General features: G+C 34.2%; 1 protein-coding gene across 2 annotated transcripts in view; it reads right to left on the reverse strand.

Moving 5' to 3' along the window:
• CNTN5 (contactin 5) overlaps nt 1-27005 on the reverse strand; it is a 1268958-nt gene that overhangs the window by 4003 nt on the left and 1237950 nt on the right. For both annotated transcript variants that reach the window (XM_019741696.2, XM_074335568.1), the window contains 3 exons: nt 9575-9761; nt 9010-9122; nt 3092-3260 (listed from right to left, as the gene is read on the reverse strand). In XM_019741696.2, the coding sequence (XP_019597255.2) occupies nt 3092-3260; nt 9010-9122; nt 9575-9761 (469 nt within the window). The remainder of the gene's footprint in view (nt 1-3091; nt 3261-9009; nt 9123-9574; nt 9762-27005) is intronic.

Raw genomic sequence — 27005 nt, forward strand, 5'->3', positions numbered from 1 at the left:
AATGTTACCTATATTTTGACTTGTACAAAATGAAATTATTGTGAAGTGCATGGCCACATGTGAGCTATAAGAAAAACATGATGATAAAGCCTTGTTAGAGTGGTACATGCATGCTTAATAAATAAAAAACTGAAAACATCCTTTCCATTTATTTGAGAGTGGCTGTGCCCTTTTTAAATCAACTTACGTGACACAAAAACATCTCACTTGTAGAATGCTAAGTAGGGTCTATGTCTCAAATTTCACATAGAATCCATAAAGCAAAAATACATTATTTTGGTATAGCAAAACAAAACAAAAGACAACACTGGACTAAGTTTTAGTCACAGCTGTAAAACTATTTTACTTTAACAAGTCATTAAACTTCTTAGCCTTTTAGTTTTTGGGAAATAGGAATAAAACCAATAATTTCTCATGTTTTATAGTCTATGATAAACAATACTATGAGATTACAGTTTGTTGAAACTCAGGAAATGGTTGCACTGGTCAAAGTGTTTTAACTAAAACATAAAAGTAGATTAAAAAAAATACATGTAGTCACGGGATGTAAAATACAGCATAGGGAATATAGTCAATGGTATTGTAATAACAGTACGGTGTTAGAGGGGTGGTAGACTTGGGGGAGTTATCACTTTGTGAAGGGTGTAAATGTCTAATCATTGTGTTGTTTTTGTACACCTGAACTAACAATAAAAACAAAATAAAACTTGCCTTTTTTTTTTTTAAAGACAGGGAATAGAATTTCGAGTTAATTAAAATATAAATGGGAGAATCAAGGTCTTTATAAGTACTTCCAAGCTTGGGGCTGATCTTATTGAGATGATACTTTAGAATCTGATTGTGTTAGAGTTTTGAAAAGGACCTTGGAGAGTCAGAGAATAATAAAATACCTAACTCATGAGGTTGCTGTAAGGATAAAATAATATAAAAAAACACCTAGTGTAATGTAAAAAATATAAGTAGGGCTCAGTAAAGGCTGTTTGTATTGTTATTATTAGAAATTTGAAACAAAGAAGAGAGTTGTCATCTTTTTCATTTTTCAAAATGATTAGTCTTTCCAGGTGCTCTGGAAGATTTAACACTCACATCTAAACAATTCAATTGTGAACTAATCAATGTAGAGATGTTATTACCTTTCTTGCTCTTAAAACTATACTTTTATAAATGAATCATAAACTGTATTAATTTTTTGTGTGGCCACAATATATTTAAATTCTTAAGTCTTTTCATTAGAATTTCTGAAAAAGTCAGATTTCCCGCATTTTATGTTTTTAAACCTTTATCTTTTCATTATGAAATAGTTTTGGATGTACCAAAAAATTGTAAGACTAGAACAAATAATTCATCTCGATTTCTTAAATGTTTATGTTTTATTATTCTTCCTTTATTAGTCTCTCTATAAATATACACATTTTTCCTGAACCATTTGAAAGTAAGTTGCAGACATCATGTACCTTTATGCCTAAATACTTTAGTGCAGTTTCTAAAAATAACATATTTTCTTATCTAACACAGTATAATGTTCAAAAACAGGAAACTAATGTTGCTATAGTATCTCATCTACAGACACTATTAAAATTTTATCTACTGTCCCAATAATATCCTTTATCTCATTTTACGTTTTTATGCAAGAACTTACTTGTCAAGTATCATGTCAACAGCTTTTTCTCAAAGTTTCAGTCTATTTTATTACTTATTTCTTACATTTGCCTTGTATCTCACTTTATGGCATCAAAAGAATTCATAAGCAATGCATCGGGTCTTAATCCAAATAGATAAATATATTGAATATAATAGAGCCAGACGCAGAATCATACAGGATATCACTGGATACTTCTCTTTAGAGGTTAACAATTCTGCTTGGGAATGATTGCTCAGTAAATAATGCTTATAATTACACATTAAGTAAATGCTCATTACCCATGTTTTTATACAAGGCTTTAATGAAAATTGCCTAATACTTTCTTAATGAAACATTTGCAAATTTAATTAAATCTTCTGCTTCCTATTTTGATTACATCAATGAAATGGTTACTTTCTTCCAAATTTGTGAAATTTTCCCTTCCTGTAATCAGTTTTCCCTTGTTGGTGTAATAATGATGGTAGTGGTGAAGACATGTGGCCTTGGAGACAAGCATACCTGGGCTTCAACCCTGGTCTGTCCACTTAAGTAATAGTATGATCTTAGGCCACTTACTTAAATTTTATCTGTAAAATATGAATACGTAATGCCACCTATCTCATATGATTGTTACTAAGATTAAATAAGATTATGTACGGAAAGCACTTATTTTCATGCTTGACATCTAGTAAGGGCAAAGTAAAAGCTGGAAATTATTAATATTGCTAACAATTACAAGGATGCTTAAATAATTTCTGGGGATCTACTGCACAGCATGGAATTTTAGTTAATAATACTGTAGCATATACTTGAAAATTGCTATGAGAGTATATTTTAAATGATCTCACCACAAAAAAGAAATGGCAGGTATGTGATGTGATGGAAGTGCAAACTGATTCTATGGAGGTAATCATTTTGCAATATATAAGTGTATCAAATCAACACATTGCACACCTTCAACTTGCACAATATTATATGTTAATTATATCACAATGAAGCTGGGGAAAAAAACACACAAAAAAATTATGCTCCATAAAATTGATAATTTATTTTGAAATCAATAAACACGATTACATTTTAAAAAGCATTCTCTGTAAACTCTCCTGTCCCTCACTCTCCATTATTTAATGATAAAGTCAATCAAGACAATAGAGAAATAGGTATGTCAAACTAGGGCAATATCGGTTTACAAGCAATATTTCAAAACCCAAATGGCCAGCAAGGTACTACTTGAGACCAGGATAGCAAGAGAATTTCACAACTAAGAAAATTTAAATGAAAATGTCAACTCTTTCTGGATTTGTAGAAATTCTGCCGTTGTGGGCAGACTACCATGGTTCACATTAATCAGAGGATGATCTAGCAATCAGAGTGAAAAAAGAGACCCTGTAATCCATCATATTTATGAGGTTTATACCATCTTGAAATTTTGGGTGGTCATCAAATTAAGCCTATTATATCAAAACTTACCTGAATATGATGGTACCTTGATTTGGGAACTAGCTGTGCCATCCCCTCCTTCACTACATGCTCGAACTTCAATAATATAGACTCCAGCATCGGGGAGTGGTACTACTGCTTGAGGTTTCTGTGTTTCAATAACTTGACTGTTGCTGTGGCCCTCTTGCCTGTAAAACACCTAGGAATAATAACAGGGATTTAAACAATTGATATTCAATTAAGGATCTCAAATGTTTATTAACTGTCTATTGTATGTCACACTCTAAGTACAGGGAGCTCATAGCTTAGGCAGATATATAAGCAAATGTAACGTATGTGTTAAATGCCACAATGGAAGTATATTATAATAGATAAGATACTATGGAAATATGGAAGAGAGAGTTTAATTCTGTCTGTTGATTAAGGAAGGTTTTTCAGAGGAGTTGATGCCTGAGCTAAATATTTAAAGATGAGTAGAATTCCCCAGTTGGAGAAGGGAAGGAGAAGAAATCTAAGAAGAGATAGGAGGAGATTAAAGTATATATCCAAGCAATAAGATACCATAGCAGTAAGGTGAGAGAAGATGTATGGGAAAATGCATGAAAAATGAGGCTAAAGAAGTGTGTAGCAAGGGGGCAGATCACTGAACATCTTTTATTCTAGTTATTGAAATGAATAGTATACTGAAGGAGTAGTCAAAGCTGCCATCTTTAAATGGTTTGAAAGAAATAAAAAAGAAAATTTGATCAATGTATCAATAATAAATCCTTAACCATGAAGGAAATGGCCGAGAAGTTAAAAATTTTATTAACTGTTTTTACTTTTGTGGTTGCTTGCTTTTTGTTGAACTGACAGCAAAGTTAAGCCTTTTTAGGTATCTGTCTATGGTACTAGAATTGAACATGTATTCATGGCAGAGTTTCAGAACAACAAATTAGGACACAGAATTATCCTCATTATCCTGTGTTTACATATAAAAAATTAAGGTCACAGAGGTTATGTGATTTATATAAGATCATGGGGCTAGTTAGGGTAGAAATTACATTAGAAGGTTAATATTTTGATGATCAGCTCAGAGCTGTTTCACTATATTGTATTGTTCCTACTCATCTATCTCCACCAAACCATTTTAAAAAATTATTTTGGTCTAATAGTCAAGTAGCAGCCATTAAGATACATTTAAATGCATGTTTATTGTTTCATTGTTTTTTCATAATTGTTGGTATTATATGATTACTTTGCATAATAAAAAGAGCAATGGCTTTGCAGTCATAGAGATATGGATTCAAACCAATCTTCTGCAAAATAAAAACAATCTCCTACACATTCCTGTTTGGGAAAATTTAGGCAAATTACTAACATTTCTAAACCTCAAGTGCCTCTATTATAGAGATAATAACACTTATTTCATAGTTTTGTTCGGGGAATGAAATGAGAGGATACACGTAAAACACCTAGCACAGGACCTGGTGTATGGTAAACTTACTAAGAGAAAGCTGCTTCTGCTTCATCATTGGTAATTGTGAATGACAGTACTTCATTTGAAAAATACAAGATGGGCTAGCATGGGAAGCTAGACAAAAAAATTTTTTTAAATATTTTTTTCTTATAAAAGTTTGTTTTGAATTTGAGTTACTCTACATACAAAAAAAAAAAAAAAAAAAAAAGATACCTTTAGGAAAGCATTATTTTTATATATTGAAGCCTGCCTGTACTTGCTCCTCCCTTCTATGTTCTGATAACATATGTTCTCTCCATTTCACTTACTTTATCTTCCATGAATTTAAATTTACTTCAGGGTCTTGGGAGAGAAGTAACTTCTCTATAAAAGTATATAACACGTGCAATAATTGTATCCACTGGAATCCTTATAGGAAAGGAAGCCAAAGCCTCAATGTGGTTACACAGTAATAAGAGCATCATTGAACATTTATTGGGCATCTCATGGGGGCCAGGTATAATGCTATATACTGGAGATTCATCAGAGAACAAGACCACGTGGTTTCTACCCTTATGGCACTTACAGTCTAATACCTAATGGAGACAGATAACAATACAATGAAGTGTGGTATGTACTGTAATAGAAAACATATTTGACGGTAAAGCAATCCACAGAGTGAATACTTTGTCAGGATTTGGAACACTTGAAGGATGTCTATAGCATGTTCTTTTGGCTTAAAAAATGACAATTGTATCAGAATTTATGCTTCTCATTTTGACTGTAGCAGTGTAATGAATTAGAATTCGGATCATCCACATGAGGCAATTAGAAAGCAAATTTATGGCAATGGGAAAGTATGTAAATTGGTGAGGACTGGCAGGGGAGTGACTATTTTAGAGGACATTTTGTTATTATGGTTCAATAAATTACAATTCTTATGACAAAGAAAAATGCAGCCAGTAATGCATATCGAATTTTGCTGTAAAATCCAGAGTTGAAGAAAAATTTGTGGATCAGTTGAGATTTAGGAACAAAAGATAAAGACAGGAAAACTATCAATTAATGGTAGCAAAAGGAGTTTGAGATTAAAAGTGGCTTTTATCAATACATCCAGGGAGATGTAGTGCTGAGTTGGTAGGTAGGTATACTAAGTGAAAAGATACATTAAATTCATGGTTAGTCTTAGGTGCTTTAGAGAATCTTGGCTCATTTTAAAATCCTGATTTAAAAAAGATGAATGAGAATGAGAAATATGAGAAGATTAAGGAGTTATCAAGACCTGTCAGAAATAGTAATTGACAGTAAGAGGTTAGGGAGTACTTTGAGAATCTGAACACTTATAGATTGGCAGTTGTGATGACAGCTATCTTTTGGCATAAAGGAAATTGTCTAATGTATTGTCAAGACTATTCTCAACTTTTACTTAAAAACTGAGAGCAGTGGATTATCCAAAGAGATTTTCATAAACAAAAAATTAATGCAGTACTGCAAAACTCAAAGACGTTATTTGGAAGTGGCTAGCCTATGTGTTTGCTGGTTACAAAATACTGGGGTGAGTATGCTTAAAAATATAACAGAATAAATTTTTGCTGGTTCTATCCACAAGTGACCCAAAAAAGGATGGATTGTATTAAAGGGAAGGCCTATTCACCAGCTGAGAATTCTGGGAATAGTCAATGGAGACAATTGCTCTTCATAATAGAGATTGAGGGTTCTGAATCTCCAGTGGCAAAGGGCAGGTGAGGAGGAGTCAGCAAGATGAATAAAATCTGGATGAAAATAAGTTGGAAAGCACAAGTACCAGTGAGAAACTACTGGCTGTAGGGTTGCTGAAAGCACTTTTAAGAACAGGATCTTGTTTATTCATTCATCTACCAATGGACACCTAGGTTGTACCTATGTCTTGGCTATTGTAAATTTTCCTGCAATGAACATAGGAAGACATACATATATTTTTGAATTGAATGTTTTTGTTTTCTTTGGTTAAATATCCAGAAGTGGAACTGCTGGGTGATCTGGTAGATCTATTTTTAGTTTTTTGAGGAATCTTCATACTGTTTTTCATAGTGGTTGCACCAAATCTTGCCATTTGTGACAACATGGATGGACCTAGAGGTTACTATGCTAAGTGAAATAAGTCAGACAGAGAAAGGCAAATATCACATGGTTTCACTTATATGTGGAATCTAAAACAAAACACAACAAAACAAAAACAGACCCATAGAAACAGAGATCAAACTGATGGTTGCCAGAGGGGAAGGGGTGGCACCATGGATGAAACAGGTAAAGGTGAATATAGTCAATAACACCGTGATAAGGTTGCACAGTGACAGATGATTACTACACTTAGTATGGTGATCATATTGTAAGGTACATAAATATCAAATCATTGTATGGTATACCTCAAACTAATATAATATTGTATACCAACTTTACTTAAGAAAAAGAAAGAATAGGATCTTGAATAGGACCTGAGGAAATAATGTACAGAATGGTGTCTATAGTTAATAAAAATAAAAATTAAAAACGAGCAGGACTTCCTTATGGGCAATTTTTAGATGTTTACCTGTACTATGTGTTTTTCATTCTACCACCCCCCACCAAAATTTCCATAAATTCTGATAGATATATTTGACATTACGTGATTCCTCTCTTAATTTTTAAAAAATATTTTAGTATGAAAATTTTCAAGCATAACGAAATGTAGAGAGGATACTATAAGCCATTATACATGAGTTTTTAAAATTTTTTAGTTCATGGGAATCACAGGAAAGACGCTGAGTCCCATTTTTAGTCTGACTAGAAGATGAAGAAAAGCTCTAAGATCCAGGAAATCAATGAGACAAGAATGATCGTGGACTTTAAGCTCCCTGAGAAGCTGGAGAAATTTCACAGGGTGTCGATTACAATATCTATCCAGGTGTACATGTATCTCAGTAGTCTGGAAGGCCCTCATTGATATCTAAGTTGAATAAACAAACAAAAACATCCGTCTATATTGTTGGATACCTCTAGTAGGGTCAACACTAATTGACTTATTCATCCATTCTAAAAACATCGGGGATAAAGAGATGAGTAAGACAGAGTCCTTGCCTCAATCACATATAGCCTGGTTGGGGAGACAGTCACATATAAAGAGGAAGAGCAATGACAGTGACAAAAGGGACAACTGTGAACAAAGAGTAGGGTCACCTTACCAGGGACACCCATGTTCAACCTCATGTATTCTCCAGGTCATATGGTATTTATCTTCTCACCTGAGAGGTACCTAAGCCAGATGGCTTTTCCAGGCAGCCATATTCTTTCATCTAGCTCTTCCTAGTGTTCTATTGGCCACTCCAGTTTGGGAGATTGCTTGCTATAGTTCTAATATTAGATTGGTTCTTGCATGGTCTGTCATCCTTATTGGCCATACAGCTACCCCTAATCATTGAAGGGTATATTTGCCTTAGAGGACAAGTTGTGAGGACAAGAGAAGGATATGGAAAGAAAACTAAGAAAAGGTTCAGAAAATGGCTCACCTGTCCTCCTCCAAAAGATCAAATTCGATACCCCTGAGGATTATAACAGATTTGAGTGTGTGTATTTGAATGTGAGGGTGTTTGTGATCCATACCAATTACAGTCTGTAAGAGTTCTACAGTTCACGTCTAAAATATTCTTAATGGAAATTATTTACCTTCAAAAATATGTTCCATTCATAACTTCCTCAGTTTTTAGCTTCAGTATTTTAGCACTTTCTATACAAAATACCATGTTACTGTCTCTGGTAGTTGAAAAGCCACCTAAATGATGCTTTTCTGTCTAAGAATTATCATTGGAATATTTTTCAATTCTGCTATAAATAATATTCAACTAACGATTCTGTATGGAATTTAAGACAATAAATACAATCTGATGTTATGGAACACGAATTTGAAATTCAGCCAAGTCAATACATAGGTCACATATATTTTAAAATCACAGAGAAATTTTTTCAAGAACTGTGTAAATGTTTTCACATTTCCAGATCTCCTGCTGACATATAGAAAGATAACCATATGCAAAATGTTACATCTATTTTGGAACTTTCTGTCTCTCTCCATGAACCTCCTATCCAGTTTGTTGGCCCTATCATTTTTCTTTTGCTGTTTCTTTGCAAATACAAAGTCTTTCTACTCAAACTAAGTTGTCCAGTCTTTGCTATCTGCCAGCACAGTTTGTCTGTGGGGGAGAGAATGCCAGGATACTCTACCTATGTTCTGCTGGTTCTGACACTGCATCATGGGGCCCTCTACTCAAATTGTTGCTTTTTTTCCTCATTCCCTTCCTATGTCTTGTGCAGTTGAAACTGATTTTGATTGCCTTGGCTTCCTCTGCAGGAAGGCTCTTTCCACAATATAGGTAGAAAATGATTGAGAAAAAAATGGCATGTGAATGTTTTTTTTTATATACCTTATTAATTGTACATCCTCACAACAACAGCTTTTGAGATGAGTGTCTATCCAAGACAGTGAAGAAACACTGACCTTGTAGCCCATGACTTCAGATTCGTTGGCTAATGGTCTGACAGGTTCCCAGACCAGAGAAAGCTGAGAGCCTTGCTGCTCCCACCTGAGGTTGATAGGTGCTTGACTAGGGGCTGCAAAAAAAAAAAAAAAAAAAAAAAAAAGTGAAAGAACTGACAAGTAGTCTTAAATACATTCCCTCACTTAAATCCTTGTGAGTAATTCAGTCTTTTCATGTGTTTAATAGTTGGTTGGTACCATAGGCTTCCTTCCAGATAGAGTCAGATAAAGAGGGTTTTGCTCCAGGAGTGTCATTTTAATAGCTACTCTACTGAGCTTTTGAACCTGAATCCTTTTATCTCCCTTTTGTGTCAAAATCGCTTAGCCTTGTTTCAAAGGACAAGAATCTTTATCCACTGTGAGTGCAGAATTTTCTGAGCTAGTTTTGGAATTCAGATTTAAGCAATGAAGCAAGACTATGAATCAAAACTCCCCTTCAATTCTGCTTACTGTGTACCTCATGTTGCTTTCAGAAATGTTAAAAGATGTTTCCCTTTAGTCTCAAACAAAAGCCCAGGTCACTTACGGGATTTCTTGGTGGTTGCACTCACTTCACTGCTAGGTGGCCCATATCCAGCTCCATTATAAGCCCTCACTGTGAAGTGATATAATGTATTTCCTTCTAATCCTGTCAGGATGACAGATGACTCATTCCCCCTAGTTTTGACTGTTTCTGCTGCATCTTCTTGTTCCATGTCTTTCCGATAACCAACCTGTCAACAAATTATCACATGAGAGATTAATTTTAAAGTTTCCCCTGTGCTTAAGATTATTCAACCTCTTTTTGTTTTGTTTATTTCTCACACCCATCTGTAGGAAATAACTCCTGTATCATCCAATTAACAGGACCTACTAAATGAGGCCAAAATCAGTCTTAGTCACTGCTTGATTTGCATCTGTGAATTGCCCAATTTGCATCTGTGCTGAGCAATATTCAGCTACTACTTATAGCCTAGTAGCATGAAGAACATTAAGGAAGAATCACTCAAAGCAATTGAAGAAGTGCTCTTCTCTCTAGGTCATCAAAACCATTTACCATTCAAAGCCATGGAGCTTTGAATGAACTATTTGAGTAAGAAGCACGAAGAATATTTCCTCCTGGGCCCCACATAATGGTGAACTGAACAAACTGTATGGGTTTGATACAGAAGAGGTGACAACACTCATAACTTGTAGTGGTCTAAATGTAGAGAAATCACATTGCTAGATTATGGAAGGGAGACAGAAAGAAAGAGGTTTATGTCAAAGCACAATTTGTGCGTTGAGATGATCTTTCCTGGTTATGAGCTCCTGGGGAGATCTCCTACCAAACTTTATCCCTTTGTGAGATTCAGTAATTGTTGCTGCTTACCTAAAGCTTAACTTTTCCAGACACTAAACCTTAACCATGCATAAGTGCATAAAAGAACAGTTTTTACCCTTCCTTATTTACTGTGGTGAAGGTAATGAAGAGTAGGTCCTTTTTCCCAATTAATTACTGTGGCAAAAGAAATGGATCACTGCACCCATTTCATCCTCCTTCAAGTGCTTTGTCTACTGCATAGACTAGAAAGCCAAACACTACATTTTCCAGATTCTCTTTCAGCTAAAGTTGCTGCTACATACTGTGGGTGGTGAGGGGTTTGTTTGAAACTTGAGATATTCTGGAACATGCCTAGGACTGCTACTTCCTGTTGTAGCCATAGGAATTCACTATAGGCTCTTATCCCTTAGAAAACAAAAACAACAAAAAACAAATAACTGGGTACTACACTATATTGAAAGCCTCTACCAGCCTAGATGCTGGCTGAAAGCAAAGGGATTAAGAAATGAGTAGAGAAAGAAGTTACAAATTGTAAGTGAAGTTTTATGAAATGAAGACTGTAATAGCCATCTTCTTTTCCTTGTACTGTTTTGTATATAACTATTAAATAACTTGGGCCCTTTCATTCCTCCTGATATTTTATATAGAGTGTGTAGTGGGCAGGTAACTTTCTAATGTACTTTATTAGAGGATGAATAAACCTTCTCTGTAAGGTGGACAGATTGAGTGGTGGAATTTTCTTTCGGCTCCCCCTTTTAGGGAGATAGTGAGTCCATTTTCATTTATATAAGAGATATTTGTACTATGTTGGTATAAAACATCATCATTGCTAACTGTTGCTTTTGAGGAATCGTTGAATTAGAAAAAGCATGTGTATGGATGTTGAAAAACCAAAAGGATATGGTACATTAGTGCTCCACATCCATTTTACCTTCATTTTAGTGTGTCTTCCTGTGCTAAAGAAGATGGAGAGACAAAACCATATTTCTAAAACTTCGTTGCCGTTAGGGCTCTGAATATGTTTTAGGCTCAGCTTGTCAGATGCACATGCCTAACATTTGAATGCTGAAGTGAGATGGAGGTTGGCAGGCATAGTAATGGAGTCATTATTTTTCCTTCTTTTCCCTGTTGTGGCAGCATTAATGAATGACTCACTGTCTAACCATTAGCTTTATGGGAGTCAAGAAGCAGAGCACAGGACATCCATTTTGTTGGCACAAATCACAGCAAGCACGGTAAAATTCTGGAACTAACAACAATAGCAGAGGCCTCCAGATTTACAGTAGCTTCCTGAATGTGGTGCCATCCTGAGCATGGCTCCTAACCATGGCAGTGGAGTATGCTTCTGGAGCTGGTGGCTTCCTGCTTTTAGAAGACATCAGTGTCTTCCTTTGTGGCTGGATCCTATATTTTGGCTTTAATAGTCATTCTTAAAAGATCATCCTGGAGTCTGTTAATTTAACTCAATAATTCTGTCAACTATTTAATACCTATAATAAAATGCTTTTTACTTAAACTAGTTAGAACAATTCCGTTCTTTGTAACTGAACCCTGCCTGATACATCTACACAGATATCTCTCTATATAAACTGTTTTATATATATATATATATATATATATATATATATATATATATATATATATATTCGTATATGGCTGATATAATAATCAAATTCCTATTTCACAGCCCTGTCTCTTCACAGAGTTGAACTGGCATACAGCTGAGTCACTAAACTTCAGAAATTTGTTTGATGAAGTTGGAATCCTCTAACACTGTCTTTTATATGATGCTGGCCCCATTATTCCCAATTCTGAGAACTAGCTTATCTTGCTTAATCTCTGAGCATGTTTTTAACTGAAGAAATCTAACTTATTTTCAAATTACAAATGGGTTGAGATGTTGTTGGATGAACAAATATATCTTCCTTTCCAGTGATATATCTCATTTCCAGTTCTCTGTTTGAATTTTCTTTAATTGGTTAGATTATTTTAGACTAATTAAATATATATATTTGAGGGAGTTGAATTTGATGATATTCAACAAATTACAGATTTTGATACAAATACAAATTTCAATAAAAATTCTGGACTCCTAAATATTGAGTTTTTAATGTTCTGATTAATCACCACAAAATTAAACATCCTGAGTAAAAGATCAAATATTTCCTAAGTAACAGAGAGAAAAAAAGAAATTCTAGCAGCGTCAGCTAAAAGCTACAAGAAAATATAAAAAAATTCACATATTATTTCTTTCTAGCATGTAAACCAAAACAAACAAACAAACGAACAAACAAACAAACAAACAAAAAGAGGGTGAGGAATTATTACCTGCACAATTAAATTATAATTATTTATTATTTTAATTAATTAATTTTTTTAATGGAGAGGGTAAAACAGAATAAAAATCCTGGAGTTTAATATGGCGCTTCTTTAGTGATTATAAAATTGCAATTGAGTTAATATAGTATTCATAAGTCACACACACCTTGTAAAGTTGAAACTACTTTTTCATTCAAGTGTTTTCCCCATGATTCAGTTTCTATCCTGATGACAGATTTCATCTACCCATAAACTTTGAACTCTATATGAGATCATTTGAAATGAGATTAAAAACATAAAAAAGATATAAATATCTAAAACTAGAATTGTAGATAATCTACTATTTTATTACCCTCATACAATTGCTTGTTTTGGTGTATGTATCTCTTCCTACATTTTTATTTCATATGTTTACTATAATTATGTGCTTATAATCTTTTTGTCCTAGTTTATTCTCTAATATTATAGTTACATACAAATATATTCCCATTTTTTAAAGCAATGTTCTATGATACGCATTGTATACCAAATACTATTTAACCATTGTTCTACTGTGGAACATTTAGGTAGCTTCCAACTTTTGCTTTTTTAATTAAAATGTTGGCATTAATATCTTCATGTATGAGGTACATCATTTTCCACATATTGGATTAATTCCCCAGAATAGAATCCAGACAGGAGATTATAGAGTCCAAAGTTATGAAAATTTTTATGTGTTTTTTTTTGATACAAAAATGCCACACTGGTTTTCAAATAGTTTGTATTAATTTTCACTTCCAACAAAAGTTTTTGAGTCTAAGATATACCATACTATTTCAAGCTCTAGGCAGATTCTGGATTTGGAGCCAAAGGCCTGTATTTCAATCTTCCATTTGATATCTGTAAACTATACAATGGGGCAAGTTACTTAACCACTGAATCACTATATTCTTATTGTAAAACAGGTAAAATACTACTTCAGTTTTAAGAATAATTTTTAGCTCTCCTATTGTCACTCAACTTGCTGTTTTAATATTTCTGATTTCTGTTATTTGTAAGTCTGTTAGTTTTATTTTTGCTGTCCATAGTGTTTTTATTTCTGATTTTGTCTTTCAAGATAATTTTTATTTAAAATTATAATAATATGTAATTAGTGGTAGGCAGGAAGCATGAATTAAGTCAGCCAACACCTCTAAGAGTGTAGATTTGAATCTAAATATACAGACTGGCTCTTCTCAGTAGTTAACCCATTTTCCAAAGTTGATTTTCCAGGATAATAATAGTTTTAACTGTGAAGATAGTCTATTTATCTGGTATGATGATTCTAAGATATTCACGGCACACACAATCCAGTTCCGTTACATGAAATTACAGCCTCTAAAACCCATGACTTCTGCCATATGCAGTTGATGGTTACTAGATGAGTTGTGAACTTTCCTCTACTTCTCAGTCTTCACTTAGTCATATCTATCTATCTATCTATCTATCTATCTATCTATCTATCTATCTATCTATCTATCTCCCATTGGATATCCTATCTAATTTTTGTTGCCTGTTAGATTTAAAAAATACGACTCTTTTCCTAACTCCTGTAGTCACTTATTTCTATATCTTTAATTGCACTAATGATCACTGTTCATTCAATACTGTACTCTTTGAATCTAATAAACACAGCTCTATTTTTTGCTGTTATTTATGTTGCAAAAGCGAAATCTCATTTTTGTACCATTGGAACTGATTTATTCTTTCTGCTAGGGAGCTTAGTGTTTTTTGTTTAAATAATCAAAATGCATATTGAAATGTAAATACTTTACCAGCCTTTGAGTTCTTAAAATTTATTAATTAAATTATTCATTCAAAAATTTTTTTGATTATGTACTATTTACCAAACTCTGTGCCTGCAGCCAATTGGGGATTAATGGTGAATCAAAGAAGACATAGTATAGGCAGAACACAGAGAAGTGAAACTATTCTGTACAATACTACAATGGTTCTTATAAGTCATTATACATTTGTCAAAACCATTAGAATGTGCAACACTAAAAATGAATCCTATTTAAACACCGGAGTTTGAGTGGTAATGATATGTCAATTTAGGTTCATCAGGTATCAGAAATGTACCCCTGGTGGGCTATGTTGATAGTGGTGGAAATGGTAATTGTGTGGGGACGGGGTATGTGGGAACTCTTTCTACTTTCTGCTCAATTTTTCTGTGTTCCTAAAACTGCTTTTAAAAAAGTTTATTAATTGAAAACAATAATAGCAAAATAGCCATTGACTGAATAGTCATGCAAATGTGAAATTGCAGTTCTGACAAGCTACCTACTTCTGAGATCTACAAAGTAGGACAGGACTCAGTGGAGAGAGGCTGGTCAGGGAGGCCTTCACTAAGAGACAGTAGAACTTTGAGGGAGGGAGGAGTAGGAGCTAAGCAGGCAAACAGGGAGAGAAGGCAGAGGAGCAATGTGTGTACTCTGGAGAGGAGGACAGAGGATGTACATGCGGGCCTGAAAAAAGTCCAGTCAGGCTGAGGTGGTAGATGAGGCTCAATCTGATGCTAGAGAAAAAGGATGGGGCCAGATCTTTTGGTGGGTGTGTACATGGGACATGATCAAATTTGTGTTTTGAAAGAAACACACAGCAATCAATTTATTTATTTTTTTTGTACATAAATCAAACCAATCCTTTGCTGAAAATTCTCCATTTTGCACTTATAAATCAATTCCAAAATTTTAACCATGGCTTGTTAAGGTCCTACTTAATATGGTCTTTGTGTACATGTCCAACCTTATATTATATATCCCCTCACTTTGTTCTCCACCTTTTAGCAGAATGGGCCTGAAATATTCAATCACATTCCTTGTTTAGAGCCTTTGAACTTTTTTTAAATAAGAGTTTACTTGAACCAAATAGACAACATAAGCCAGGGAGCAAGATCTCAATTCAAATGTAGAGAATTTTGGAGATCTACAAATTCAAAAGTACAGCCTTTGAATTTCTGATGCCTTCTGCCTGGAAGCTCTTTTCACAGCTTTTTCTCCAAATGGCTATCTCCTTTTCACCTATGGTTCAGCTTAACCAAGAAGCCTCATTTGGCCACTTCACTAAAGAAGCCTCCTTCCCAGAGTCACTCTCTTTTATATTATTCTGAATTTTATTGTTATTATTACTTGTATTCATCACTATATGAAATCATCCTAATTTATCTGTTTAATTGTTTATGTTGGTACCTAGAAGTACTCTAAGAGTTTTAGTGAATAAATGTTTGCAATATGGAGAAAGATAGGAAAGGGGCTGGAGTAGATACAGAGAGCAATTTGGAGGCATTGCCAGAGTCTAGGTAAGAAATGAGGATAGGTGGACATGGAGACAGGTATGGAGTCAAGTATTTAGATGATAAAATCAACACACTTTGATGATAGATTAGTTATGGGCATGACAAAGGGGGGGGGGTTGTTAAGATTTTACTATTTCCTGAAACTCTGAGATTTTCAATGAAGGGATTTTTTTGTTGTTGTTACTTTTGGTTTTTGGATTGTTGTTCACTTTGGATTTTTTTCTTTATTGTCATCACTGCTTTAGCTCCACATATTCTGTCTTCTTGGAAGGTATCTACTGTATGTGGATCAGATTTCTTCTGTCCTTCATGTCTACCATCTTGTCTACCACCATAAAATAAAATTTCCTTATTCATTTACTTTGCATTCTGGGATTACTTCTCAAGTTTGTACTCTGAAACACTGGTTTAAATATTTAGTAGTATAAAATTTACGTTTTATTGCTTCTAATGAATATTTTATTTTAGTTACTTGGGTTTTGATTTTACTGCATTATCTGCATATCCTGGGTCACTATTTAAACATAGAAGAACAATTCTCTTTTTTCTCATGATATCTAGGAACACTTGTTTAAATTTTTTCTTCTGATTTATAAGAAAATCTCTTGGAGGGGAAGAAATTTATACTGAGCCTTATCATGTGTTTTCCTTCTTTTAAAGTGTTTTCTTCTGTTTAATCATCCTTGGATCTTACCTAACTGATCTTTAAGAGTGTTCTGAAAAGGAACTGAAGGTTTATTTAAATGGGTAGACATCTATCTCTAGACTGTGTCTCCTAGACCAGTGTGCAGGTAGATGCCAGATTATTGGTTGTTTGTACAAGCCTGTACTCATATTTTCCAAGCAATACAAAAAAAAAAAAAAAGCCTACTGAGGCCTGAGCTGGGAGGCAATGCTTCATGTATGACTATAGTTTGTCTCATTGAAGAAAAATGTAAAAGAGAAGGAGGCTATTTCATTGTTTGCTTGAAACTAGAAAATGGGATTTTGAGGCTGGGTCATTGTGCAAGATGAAAGGGAAAAAAAAAAAAAAAACCTAGAAAATTCGACTAATAACTTTGTTTCGTACCCCTCATTGTGATTGTAATAGGGATTCTCTCTTCTGTCATGGTTTCATGGTTACTTCAAGGGAAATTAAGAAAAGCTGGTTTTATGTGTTTCCGTTTAACTCATTGCCATTCCTAAATTCAAAAGTTGTAACTAATGTAAACTGAGGGTTTGAAGGCAGACATTTCATTATTAGCCTGCTTTCTCTAGTAATTCCTCACCTTCAGACAAAGTTCAAAACACTATAACCTTTTCCCTATTAATACTTAAATTAGCTTTTACACTCCTTATGTACACCTAAATTTAGCCTGGTCCTTCTACTGAGAGTTTCAAAATCCTATATATGGGGAGCACATTTCCCAGGGAAGATGAATTTGTTTTGGTCAGAAAAGGCTCTGTTAAGTTAATCTCCAGCTTCCTAATCTCCTGAGTTTAGCACTAAGTACAGTTATTAAATTGGTTATTCACAATCAATATTCTGTGATATGCTGGCAGTCAGTATTATTAGATCACATGCATATTAGTTGCTTTGTGCCCAGAGTTAATTTTACTCGAAAGAATGAAATTTAATGAAGCAAATAAAATAAATAAACCATACTTAGTTAAACTTTTGAATATTTATGAGGCAATTCAACAGTGATTAGAGGCTATGAAGTAAGGAAGTTAAAATGCAGCAGGAATATAATAATGAATATAATTCACTGAATAAATTTGTATTTATTTGTCTTAGAAACTGTCACCACTATCAAAATAAAATATACTGAAGAAGACTATCTATAAATATAATGGAATTTGTTCTTAATACATGTAGTTCAGTGTAAGTCTTTTACAAATGTCAGTTCTCCTTTCTTCACCTTCTTTACTTAAATCATCTAAAATACAGCATACTGAATAGAGAAAATTCTGGGAGAATTTTACTATAACTAATATACTTACATATGTTTTGCAAGATGAACTGTAAATATAATAGTCTCTTAATACAAACTAATTAAATGAAATAATAAATGTTTTGATGTGAAAGTTAACACTTAGGTAGAAGAATATTAATGTTTTAAAAAATCATTATGTACTTAACCATACTATATGGTTTACTCTATATAAGGTGCTAGGAATGCAGAGTTTGGAGATGTATAGTTTTCGTGTATACATTAGAGAAGACAAAAAGTCAAAAATCAGTGATATATCCATCTCAAGGAATCTGAAAAAGAATAATACATTTTAAAGCCAAATAAACCAGAAAAAAAGGGTATAATAAAAGTAGGATCAATACTTAATGAATAGAAAATAATAATGGAATAAAGAAAATGAATAAAACCACAGTTAATTCTTTAAAAGACCAAAAAGATTGTAACTCTCTTTTGACTAAGAGTGATAAAAAGAGAGAAAGAATGGAGAAGACGGAGAGGATATACAAATTATTGATAGCAAGAAAAAAAATACCACAGATCTTAGAGATATTACAAAGACAATGATAGAAATTGTGGCTCAGTAAAGTGGTCACACCAATCCTTCCCTAGATGAGAACTAAAAAACCTTGGCAAGCATCCGAAAGCAGACAGAAGCCGAAGAATTTACTCTTGAAAATTAACAGGTAAGTTTGTGGCGTTTTTGTTGAGAATATGACTATGGTGCCAGGAGACTGTAGCCTTACTGGTGGGAGTAGCAAAGGATGAAGTACAGTGTAAGAAAGAGCAGTTGGAAACCTAAGAGGGAAGTACAAGAAGAGAACCGCAGACCCAAAATCTGAGTATAAATTCTGCTCAGATTCTTGGCTGAATGATAAACTCTGCTTGCCCAGGGAGAAACACTGGGATCCAGGTAAAAATGTAGGCAGTGACCAAGATAAATCTACCTTTAAAAGAGCAGCATGAGTGGGATTTTTGAGTGTCCTGCTTTTTAAACAGAGTGCATTCTTCAACGTGTATGTTTTAGGAAGTAGAAAAGTGGCAATTTTAAAAAGCATATACTTTAGAGAGTTGTTATGAAATATGCTTGATGAAATGATATAATGGCTGAGATTCACTTCAAAATAATACAGGAATATTGATTAAGTGGAGTTATATGTAAAACAGATAATTTATTAGTTCACAATTGTTGAAGGTGAGTATTGAGTACATAGAAATTTAGTATACTTTTCTGTATATTTCACATAGGTTTAAGTATTTCATAACACCAAGTTAAAGAAACAAAATATAAATTAAAAACAAAAATTACAGTTACAATAGAAAAAAACAGAACAGGATCTTGAGTGGTGAACACACAATGCGATGTATAAATTATGTATTACAGAATTGTACACTTGAAACCTAAATAGTTTTACTAACCAATGTTACCCCAATAAATTTAATGAAAATTAAAAAAAAAAAAAAAAAAGACAAAAAGCTCAATCTGATTCCAAAAACTAGCAAAACCAATCAGAAGTCGAGATACTGTTTTTTGGGGAGGTAAGAATAAGGATAGTGACAACTGTAGGAGACAAACGGTAGGTCTCTAGTTTTTAGCACTGTTTTGTTTCATGACCTGGATTGTGCTTACACAGGTATGTTTACTCATAGTAATTCATTGAGCTGTACACGTATGGTTTGTGTACATTTCTGCATGCAGATAAAAACAAAGTCTTGCTCTTTTGAAAATAAAGTCTCAGCCATTTAGTAATTAGCAATTAGTCAATTAGCAATTGGTATTTTTATAATGTTAACTGTGTCTTTCATAGAGCTTTCTTTTTCTTTTTGTATTCAAGTACTTTATAAAAGTTCTCTATTTCTTAGTATAATAAACAAGACTATGTCTACATCCATCTGTTCAACACTCATTGAGTTAGTATCTCTATGCCACAAGTACATTGTCAGTTGGTTAGGATATAAATCCAGCCCTCAAAAGGAAAAATAGTTTGTTTAATTTGGTAATTCTCAAATAGGTCATTCTAACAGAATGTCAACAAAATGTCCCAAGTATTTGTAGAATTAAATGAGTTGATATCTACATTTGTGATTTCATTTTCTTTGATTGGATGCTCTCTGTGTGCAAATGTGTAGTTGTAATAGAGAGTGAGATTGTGTGTGGACATATGATGAGCTAGTATGACTGAGTTTAGGAATGAGAAAACCCCTGTCTAGTGTTGGTACAGTAAATTCACATTTGTATCAAAGAATGAAAAAATGGGAAATATTTCTGAATATGATAAAAGATATCATCAATATCCTTTTGGTTCTTTATGTGGATAAAACAATATATTCAGGCAAATATCCTAATATTTTTGAAAACAAAATGGTTTACTTAAAATTTAGAGGAAAACATTTGAAAAGTGGTTTGGGTTACAGAAGCAATGTATCTAGAAGTAAATGACGCAGGAACTCAGTAAAGTGAGTAATAAATTGCTTTCTAAAAGAACTCTACATAGTTACCTTTCAACAGGACAGGGGAAGGAACAAGTTAAGAAATTGAAATGGTACTTCTTCAATTTCCTTTTGATCTTCTGATTTTTGAAAAACATAAATTGAATTAGCTTCCCAGTCTATGAAAATAACCCAAGGAGGAAATCTAATGATAGGAACCTGAAAGCTATTTGATTTAAATAAGAGTCTACAGAATTCTAGAAAAAGGAAGGGTAGAATTGGCATCTTATTTTGTTCTTACTGTTTAGTTTTTTATATTTGTATTTTTATATGGTCATAATAAAAAGCCAAAGAGAATCTGTTAAACAACTGCTACCCACACACCATATGGACAATAAAACAGCCTTTGTTTTAGTCTTTTGGTGACTGGCTTCATTTCAGCTTCTTTTACATTTTTCACACACACACACACACACACACACACACACACCACCCTCTCACCCACTGATATACAAATTAAATGCAATCTGCCTAGTATGAGTTATTGTCAGACATTAGAGAGGTCCATTTGTTTTTGTTTCCTGTTTTGATGATTATAGAGTCAAATCATAAAATAGAAACAATCTTGTTTCTTCTCCCCTTAAGAAATCCTCATTACAACTTATTTTATAGAGCAAAACACAACTGGTGTCTTTTCTGTGCAATCAATAAGTGGAAATGGCTTTAGTGACATGTCTAAAATGAGCTTCTGAGTTACATATCCTCTGGAAGGTCTAAAATAAACACATGCAAGTCTTGAGCATAGCCCAGGAAAAGGAGTCACAGGGGTGCGTTTTAGTGAGAATTGCAGAATGGGACACATTGCTTTGTCTTTGGTTCCTCTTAATCATAAACACAAAAAGTTTGAAATTGAAATGAGACACTGTGTACTTGTCCCCCTGCTACAAAAATACATTGTCGCTTACTGTTGAAATGATTTCAGCTATGAAAAAGACAGTGTTAATAGTACTCTTACAAAAAGCCACACAGTAAATACAAGCACCATAAACTCGGTAATTACGGGGCATTTTGTTTTACAGGCAGAATATACAACATAATATTAAAAAAATATGCCTAGAAAACTTTTCCTTTTTATTGTATTTAGTAACTAAATATTTTCTTGATTTATTATTTTATTTAGGAAAATTGAGAACATTTTAGAGAAACAGGCATGTGCTCATGAAACAGAAACTTATAGCCATATAGGGAATTGACATGGGCTTATTCTCATTGATGTTTGTTCATAGTATAAGGATGCTAAGTAATCCTGGGGTAATTATGGACACAAGAGTTGCATTGTTCAAATGTCCTTCTCTCTCTCTTTTATTTAAATTTCCCATCAACATCCTTCGATATTAGAATTAAGGCAGGGACTAGATCTTTTTAATATTTGCATTTCCTTTGTGTAGCACAGTGCCTGAGATACTTAATAAATGCTTGATGAATGGAGGAATGAAAACATGAATCATCTCACATCCCTTATCACACAGTTACCTTCATTGTTAGTCCTGATCTGGGAAAATCAGAGAAAAGATGATGAAATTTGGCCTTAACTTTCTTTACTCTCTTTTGTCGCCAGACTGGCATGGGCACTGATTTTGTATGCACATCAAAATCCTAGTGTTCTCAGAAAACATTGAGGGTCTCTGCTCTAGGATTCAGGAATTACCATTCACAGGACATTTAATGCTGGTGGCATCATAAATTCAAAACTGAACCTAATAATTTACTTTCATGGGCTAATGACATGAATGGCAATCCAGATGGGGCAGTCATGGTTATTCATAAATCAGACGTTCAATAAATATAGCTCATTTTCAATTTTTCAATCATGCTGCTTGTCATGAGCTAGACATTTCGCATACCTCAATGTCAAGGCATTCTATATTTAGTTTCTGCACCATGAAATCTCAAGCTACTTACACGTAAGTGACCGAAATTCTCAAAGGGGTGGTTCTAAACGAATGTCAACAAAATTGTTCAAATGTTTGTAAAATACAACAAGATGGATTGGTGTCCACATTTGTGATTTCAGATTCTATCTTACTTCCTCAGTAGTCACTTTTGTGAGGTAGTGCTAGACTTGTAGAAAGCCATCTTAAAAGCTGTTGAAAAGAAAAGACCACATTTTTTTCTTTCCATACCAAAGTCCTGATCTAGCCTAATCGTGACATTTAGAAAAGCCCATGGGTGACCCTACTTAGAAATGAAAAGGGATATTACTAAAATGTCCTGAAGCTCCTTACCATTAAAGTCATTTTCTTGTAGGCTAGAGACTATCATCATTCTGACCCTGTCTTTATGCAAAGCTACTCCTACCATCTCAATTGCAATGACCATTCTATGAGATAGAGCAATTAGTCAATTTAATAACAAAAACCAGTTTGTTTTGAATTTATTCATTAATGTATTTGAAAGTGTTTAGCTGCAGATGAACATAGTTTATGTCAAAATGCTTGGTTCATTCCTTCTTAAACCAATTAAGATGAAAGGAGTTTTCCTTGCAAAAGATATAAATGACAAATGTAAATAGATTATTAACAGATTAGTATTAGGGAAAGCCTGCTACTGAGATCTCTACTGCTGCCCAATAAGGGCTGGCTATATCAGGAACAAAAATGTCAAGACCCAGTCATCGAGCAAAAGGAAATACCAAGATTTAGGTCAAGACCTCAGGTTAGGATTATAAAATAAAATTAAAACAAGAACAGAAACAAAAGAAATAAATTGAAATAGAGTTTCCCTGGTTAGAAAGTGAACTTCATAAAGGCAAGGACTTTCTCTATCTTACTTATTGTTTAACTTCACACACTGCATCAAAACATAGCACGCATTCAATAAATATTAGCTGAAAGAGTAAATGAATGAATAATAAATGTGATTCAGACAAAACACACAGAAAGTCAGATCAGGGACACACAAGATCTGAATTTGACTGCCAATCCAATTTTTTTGGTAAATAGCACCACAATATCAGAGTTCGGCTGTGAGTCATTTGAGGGGCTGTCAGAGTGAGAACTGGACAGGGAGCTCAATGACAGGAACCTGGATGGGGAGGTTCAGGTAAGGATGCAAGAACCTTAAGGTCGATACTGTTCTTGACGATGTTTATCTTCTCTCTTAAGGGCCCCTGATGAAGGGTAGCCTCCAATTAGAACAGAAAATACAAAGGTTTCAGAGTTAAGTGAACAAAATATAGGTTCAAGTTTGATTACGTATTAAGGAGAATGCACTGAGGTGCTATCATTAGTTAATACTAGTTGAGTATGTACTTAATATATCCTAGCAGGAAATAAATCTGTGTGTATGACTTTGGAAATTATTTCTTATTTCTCAGTTACCTCCTCTATTTTTCCACTTATGTCAAGGGAGTTTTCTCATATAAAAGTCTCATCTTGACTTCTTGTAACTGCTTTTATCTGAGGCTAAAGTAGTTTTTCTGCAGTGGTCAATTAGACTCACTTATTATAATCATTGACAGGTGCAAAAACATATTCAGATGGTGAGTCGGACTCTTAATTTTTTCTGATACCAACATTGGAGAACTGTGATTCTCACATACTTTTATCAGAACACCTTGGTATCCTGACAAGAGAGAGACTTAGATGAAACCACAACAAAAAAAGCTGTTGTTGGGCTGAGAGCTCTAAATTGAGGTTCTCTCTTCCCAAATTATTGCTAATCACTAATCACAATTTAGATAGCAGTAGTAGTCTTTGGGGTATGAGATGTCTACAACCCAAAAAGTAACTAAATTGATAACAGAAGGGATGTTGATTACCTATTTCATTATGGAAGTTTTTTGAAGATAAACAGTAGCTTCTGAATCCAATCGGTGCTTTTTCTGCCTTGATCTCACTGGATCGCTTAGCAACTTTAAACATAGTTTACCATTTTCTTCTTTTTGATCAGCAATTTTAATTTCTTTGATACCTCTTGTACTTGGTCCTCCCTGGACCAAACTGATTTCTCCTTGTCAATCTCATGCTGAATCCTCCTCTTCAGCTAAACATCTAAATGTGTAAATGCTGAGGTATTAAGTCATAGCTCTGTGCACCCCCTCTGCCATTCCTCTTCCTATCCTCTCCTTTCCTCTTCTCTCTTCCAGAAATTTGTTCTTAGGTGCTTTCATTTGGTAGAATGGTCTTACACATCACCTATATGACTGCTACCTTTACGTCTTCAGCCATGATCTCTTAGACTCCAAACTCATACGTCCTATTGCGTATCTGACTTATTCTCTTAGATTTCTAATAGGCATCTCAAATTTAAGTTAGCCAAAACAAAATTCTTCATTTCCCACCTTAAAATCTGTTCTTTTTCTAGGTTTTCCTCTTTTTTTTTTTTTTGGTGAATGACACTACCATCCATTTGACCAAGCCAGCGATGTAGAAACCATCATTTCCCTTCCCTCCACATTTGATCAGTTAGCAAATCCTGCCAGACCTGTCTCTAAAATATGTCTACTTTCCCCCTACTCCACTGTTAAGACCTTAGACTAAGTCACCATCATTTCTTACTTGGATTATTGCAGTAACCTCCTAACTTCTACACCTGACCTTTCTCCCTTCTTTCTTCACAAAGAAAGCCAGAGTGATGCTTTAAAAAAAATGTAAACCAGACATTGTCACTCTTCTAAAACTGCCCCAGTGGCTCTTCATGGCATTTAAAATAAAATACAAACTCTTTCTGTAATCTGCATATTGCTAAAAAATATTCTCTGTGCCCACCTAACTCTCTGACTACTTTTAATTCATTACTCCCCAAGGCCCACGTGCTCCATTTCTTTCTGTTCCTTAATGTACAACCAAGTGTGTTGTACCTTTGAACTTCTATATGTATAGTTATCTAAGTTTATTTTACTTCCTTGTTTATTTTTTTATTTATCTTTCCCCATTAGAAAGCAATATTTTTAAGAGCAGAACCTTTGCTATCGTATTCAGGCTTTTCAATTCAGGAAAAAAGAAGTGGCCCAAAACCACCATCTCCACCATTTTCAAAATGGCACATAGCTAGTGCCTTCGTGGCATAAATGTTATTGTGCCCGTGGATTTCGTGTTTCAATATGTAAAAATAGTTGTCAGAATTTGTGTTGATTTAATTTTAAAATGCAGTCATTGTGATGATTGCTCCAGAATTTGATTCATTCCTATGTTTTGCTTGTGGTAATTTGTCATTTTTAATGACACAGATTTAGCAAAAACATTGTGCCCTGACACTCTTGAGTGTCACTGTTGAGTGATCTTGATTGTGATCTCCAGTCAAACCTTAATCACCAGCATACCATAAAAGTCCATCTTAAAATTCTCCTTTTGGCTTCTGAATTTCTTCAGTGTCTTCCTTAGTTTCTTTGGCCAGATCCTCTTCCTTTCTTCAGTTCCAAATGGTGAGGCACCAGAGGGACCAATTCTTTATCTACACTCAGTGATCTCAGTCAGCACATGCATAAAAAACATTTATATACTGATGACTCCTCAGAGTTACAGCTCTATCTGTTACTTTTTTCTTAACTCAAGATCTACTTAACAACAGTTTCTGGAAGTAAAAAGGTCTATAAACCAGAATCCTTGATTTTTTTCCCTCTAAAACCTGGTCTTTGACTTTCTCATCTATGTGAATGATATGTCATTCACACAATTTCTTAGGTCAAAAGCTCTGGAATTACTTTGACTTCTTTCTTTTTTTCATAGACCACATCAATTTATTATTATCAAATCCTGTCACACCTCCAATTCAAAATACATCTTAAAATATCTACTTGTTATCAACTCCACAGCTACTGTCCAAGTCTAAAGCAACCTCATCATCATCTATGTTGGACCGACTGCCTCTCTACTGTTCTCCCTGAGGTCCTCTCTAGAGTCCAAGCTCTACCCTCTAGACCGAGAGAAGCTTTTGAATATGTGAGGTTCTGACTTGACCCTTCCTTTCTGAAATCCTTTAATGGCCTCTCCTCATACTTAGGATAAAAATCCAAACTCCTTTTTTGTGGTACACAAGACCCCATATAATCTGGTTTTGTGCTGGCGACTTTTCCATCGTCTTGCTACCACCCTCCCTGTTGTTCATGGTTACGTCACCAAAATCGTTCCCTTCCTGTTCTTTGAACAAGGCCAGCATCTTCTTCCTTCAGAGTGTTTGACTTTGCTGATCTCTCTGTCTCTCTCTCTCATTTGGTGACGTTCCACTCAAATATCAAAACCTCATAAAGGGTTATTTCTCAAACCTCTCTAAATAACAGAGTATTTCACTCTCTACCTTCTTGTCCAGTTTATTTTCCTGTATAGCATTATCATCAATTGCATTTATATCACACACTTATTTGTTAGCTTGTTTATTGTTTGCTTTCCCTACTATGATATAAACTTCAGGAGGACAGGAACTGTATTGTGCTCATTGTTTTATCTCTAGCATCTAGGTCTTATACTTAGTAGACCTTCAATAAATATTTGTTGAATTAATAAATGAATGATTTATTTTTAGGAGGAGAAGAATTGCGCACAAATCTAAATCTTATGTGATCTTCGCAGGACCTCACAGAAAGTTGTTATTACATGGGGGGAATGTGAACGTTATGCTATTAGAGTTGGTAGAAAAA

This window comes from Rhinolophus sinicus, linkage group LG06 (assembly GCF_036562045.2).
Source record: "Rhinolophus sinicus isolate RSC01 linkage group LG06, ASM3656204v1, whole genome shotgun sequence".
Lineage (NCBI taxonomy): Eukaryota > Metazoa > Chordata > Mammalia > Chiroptera > Rhinolophidae > Rhinolophus > Rhinolophus sinicus.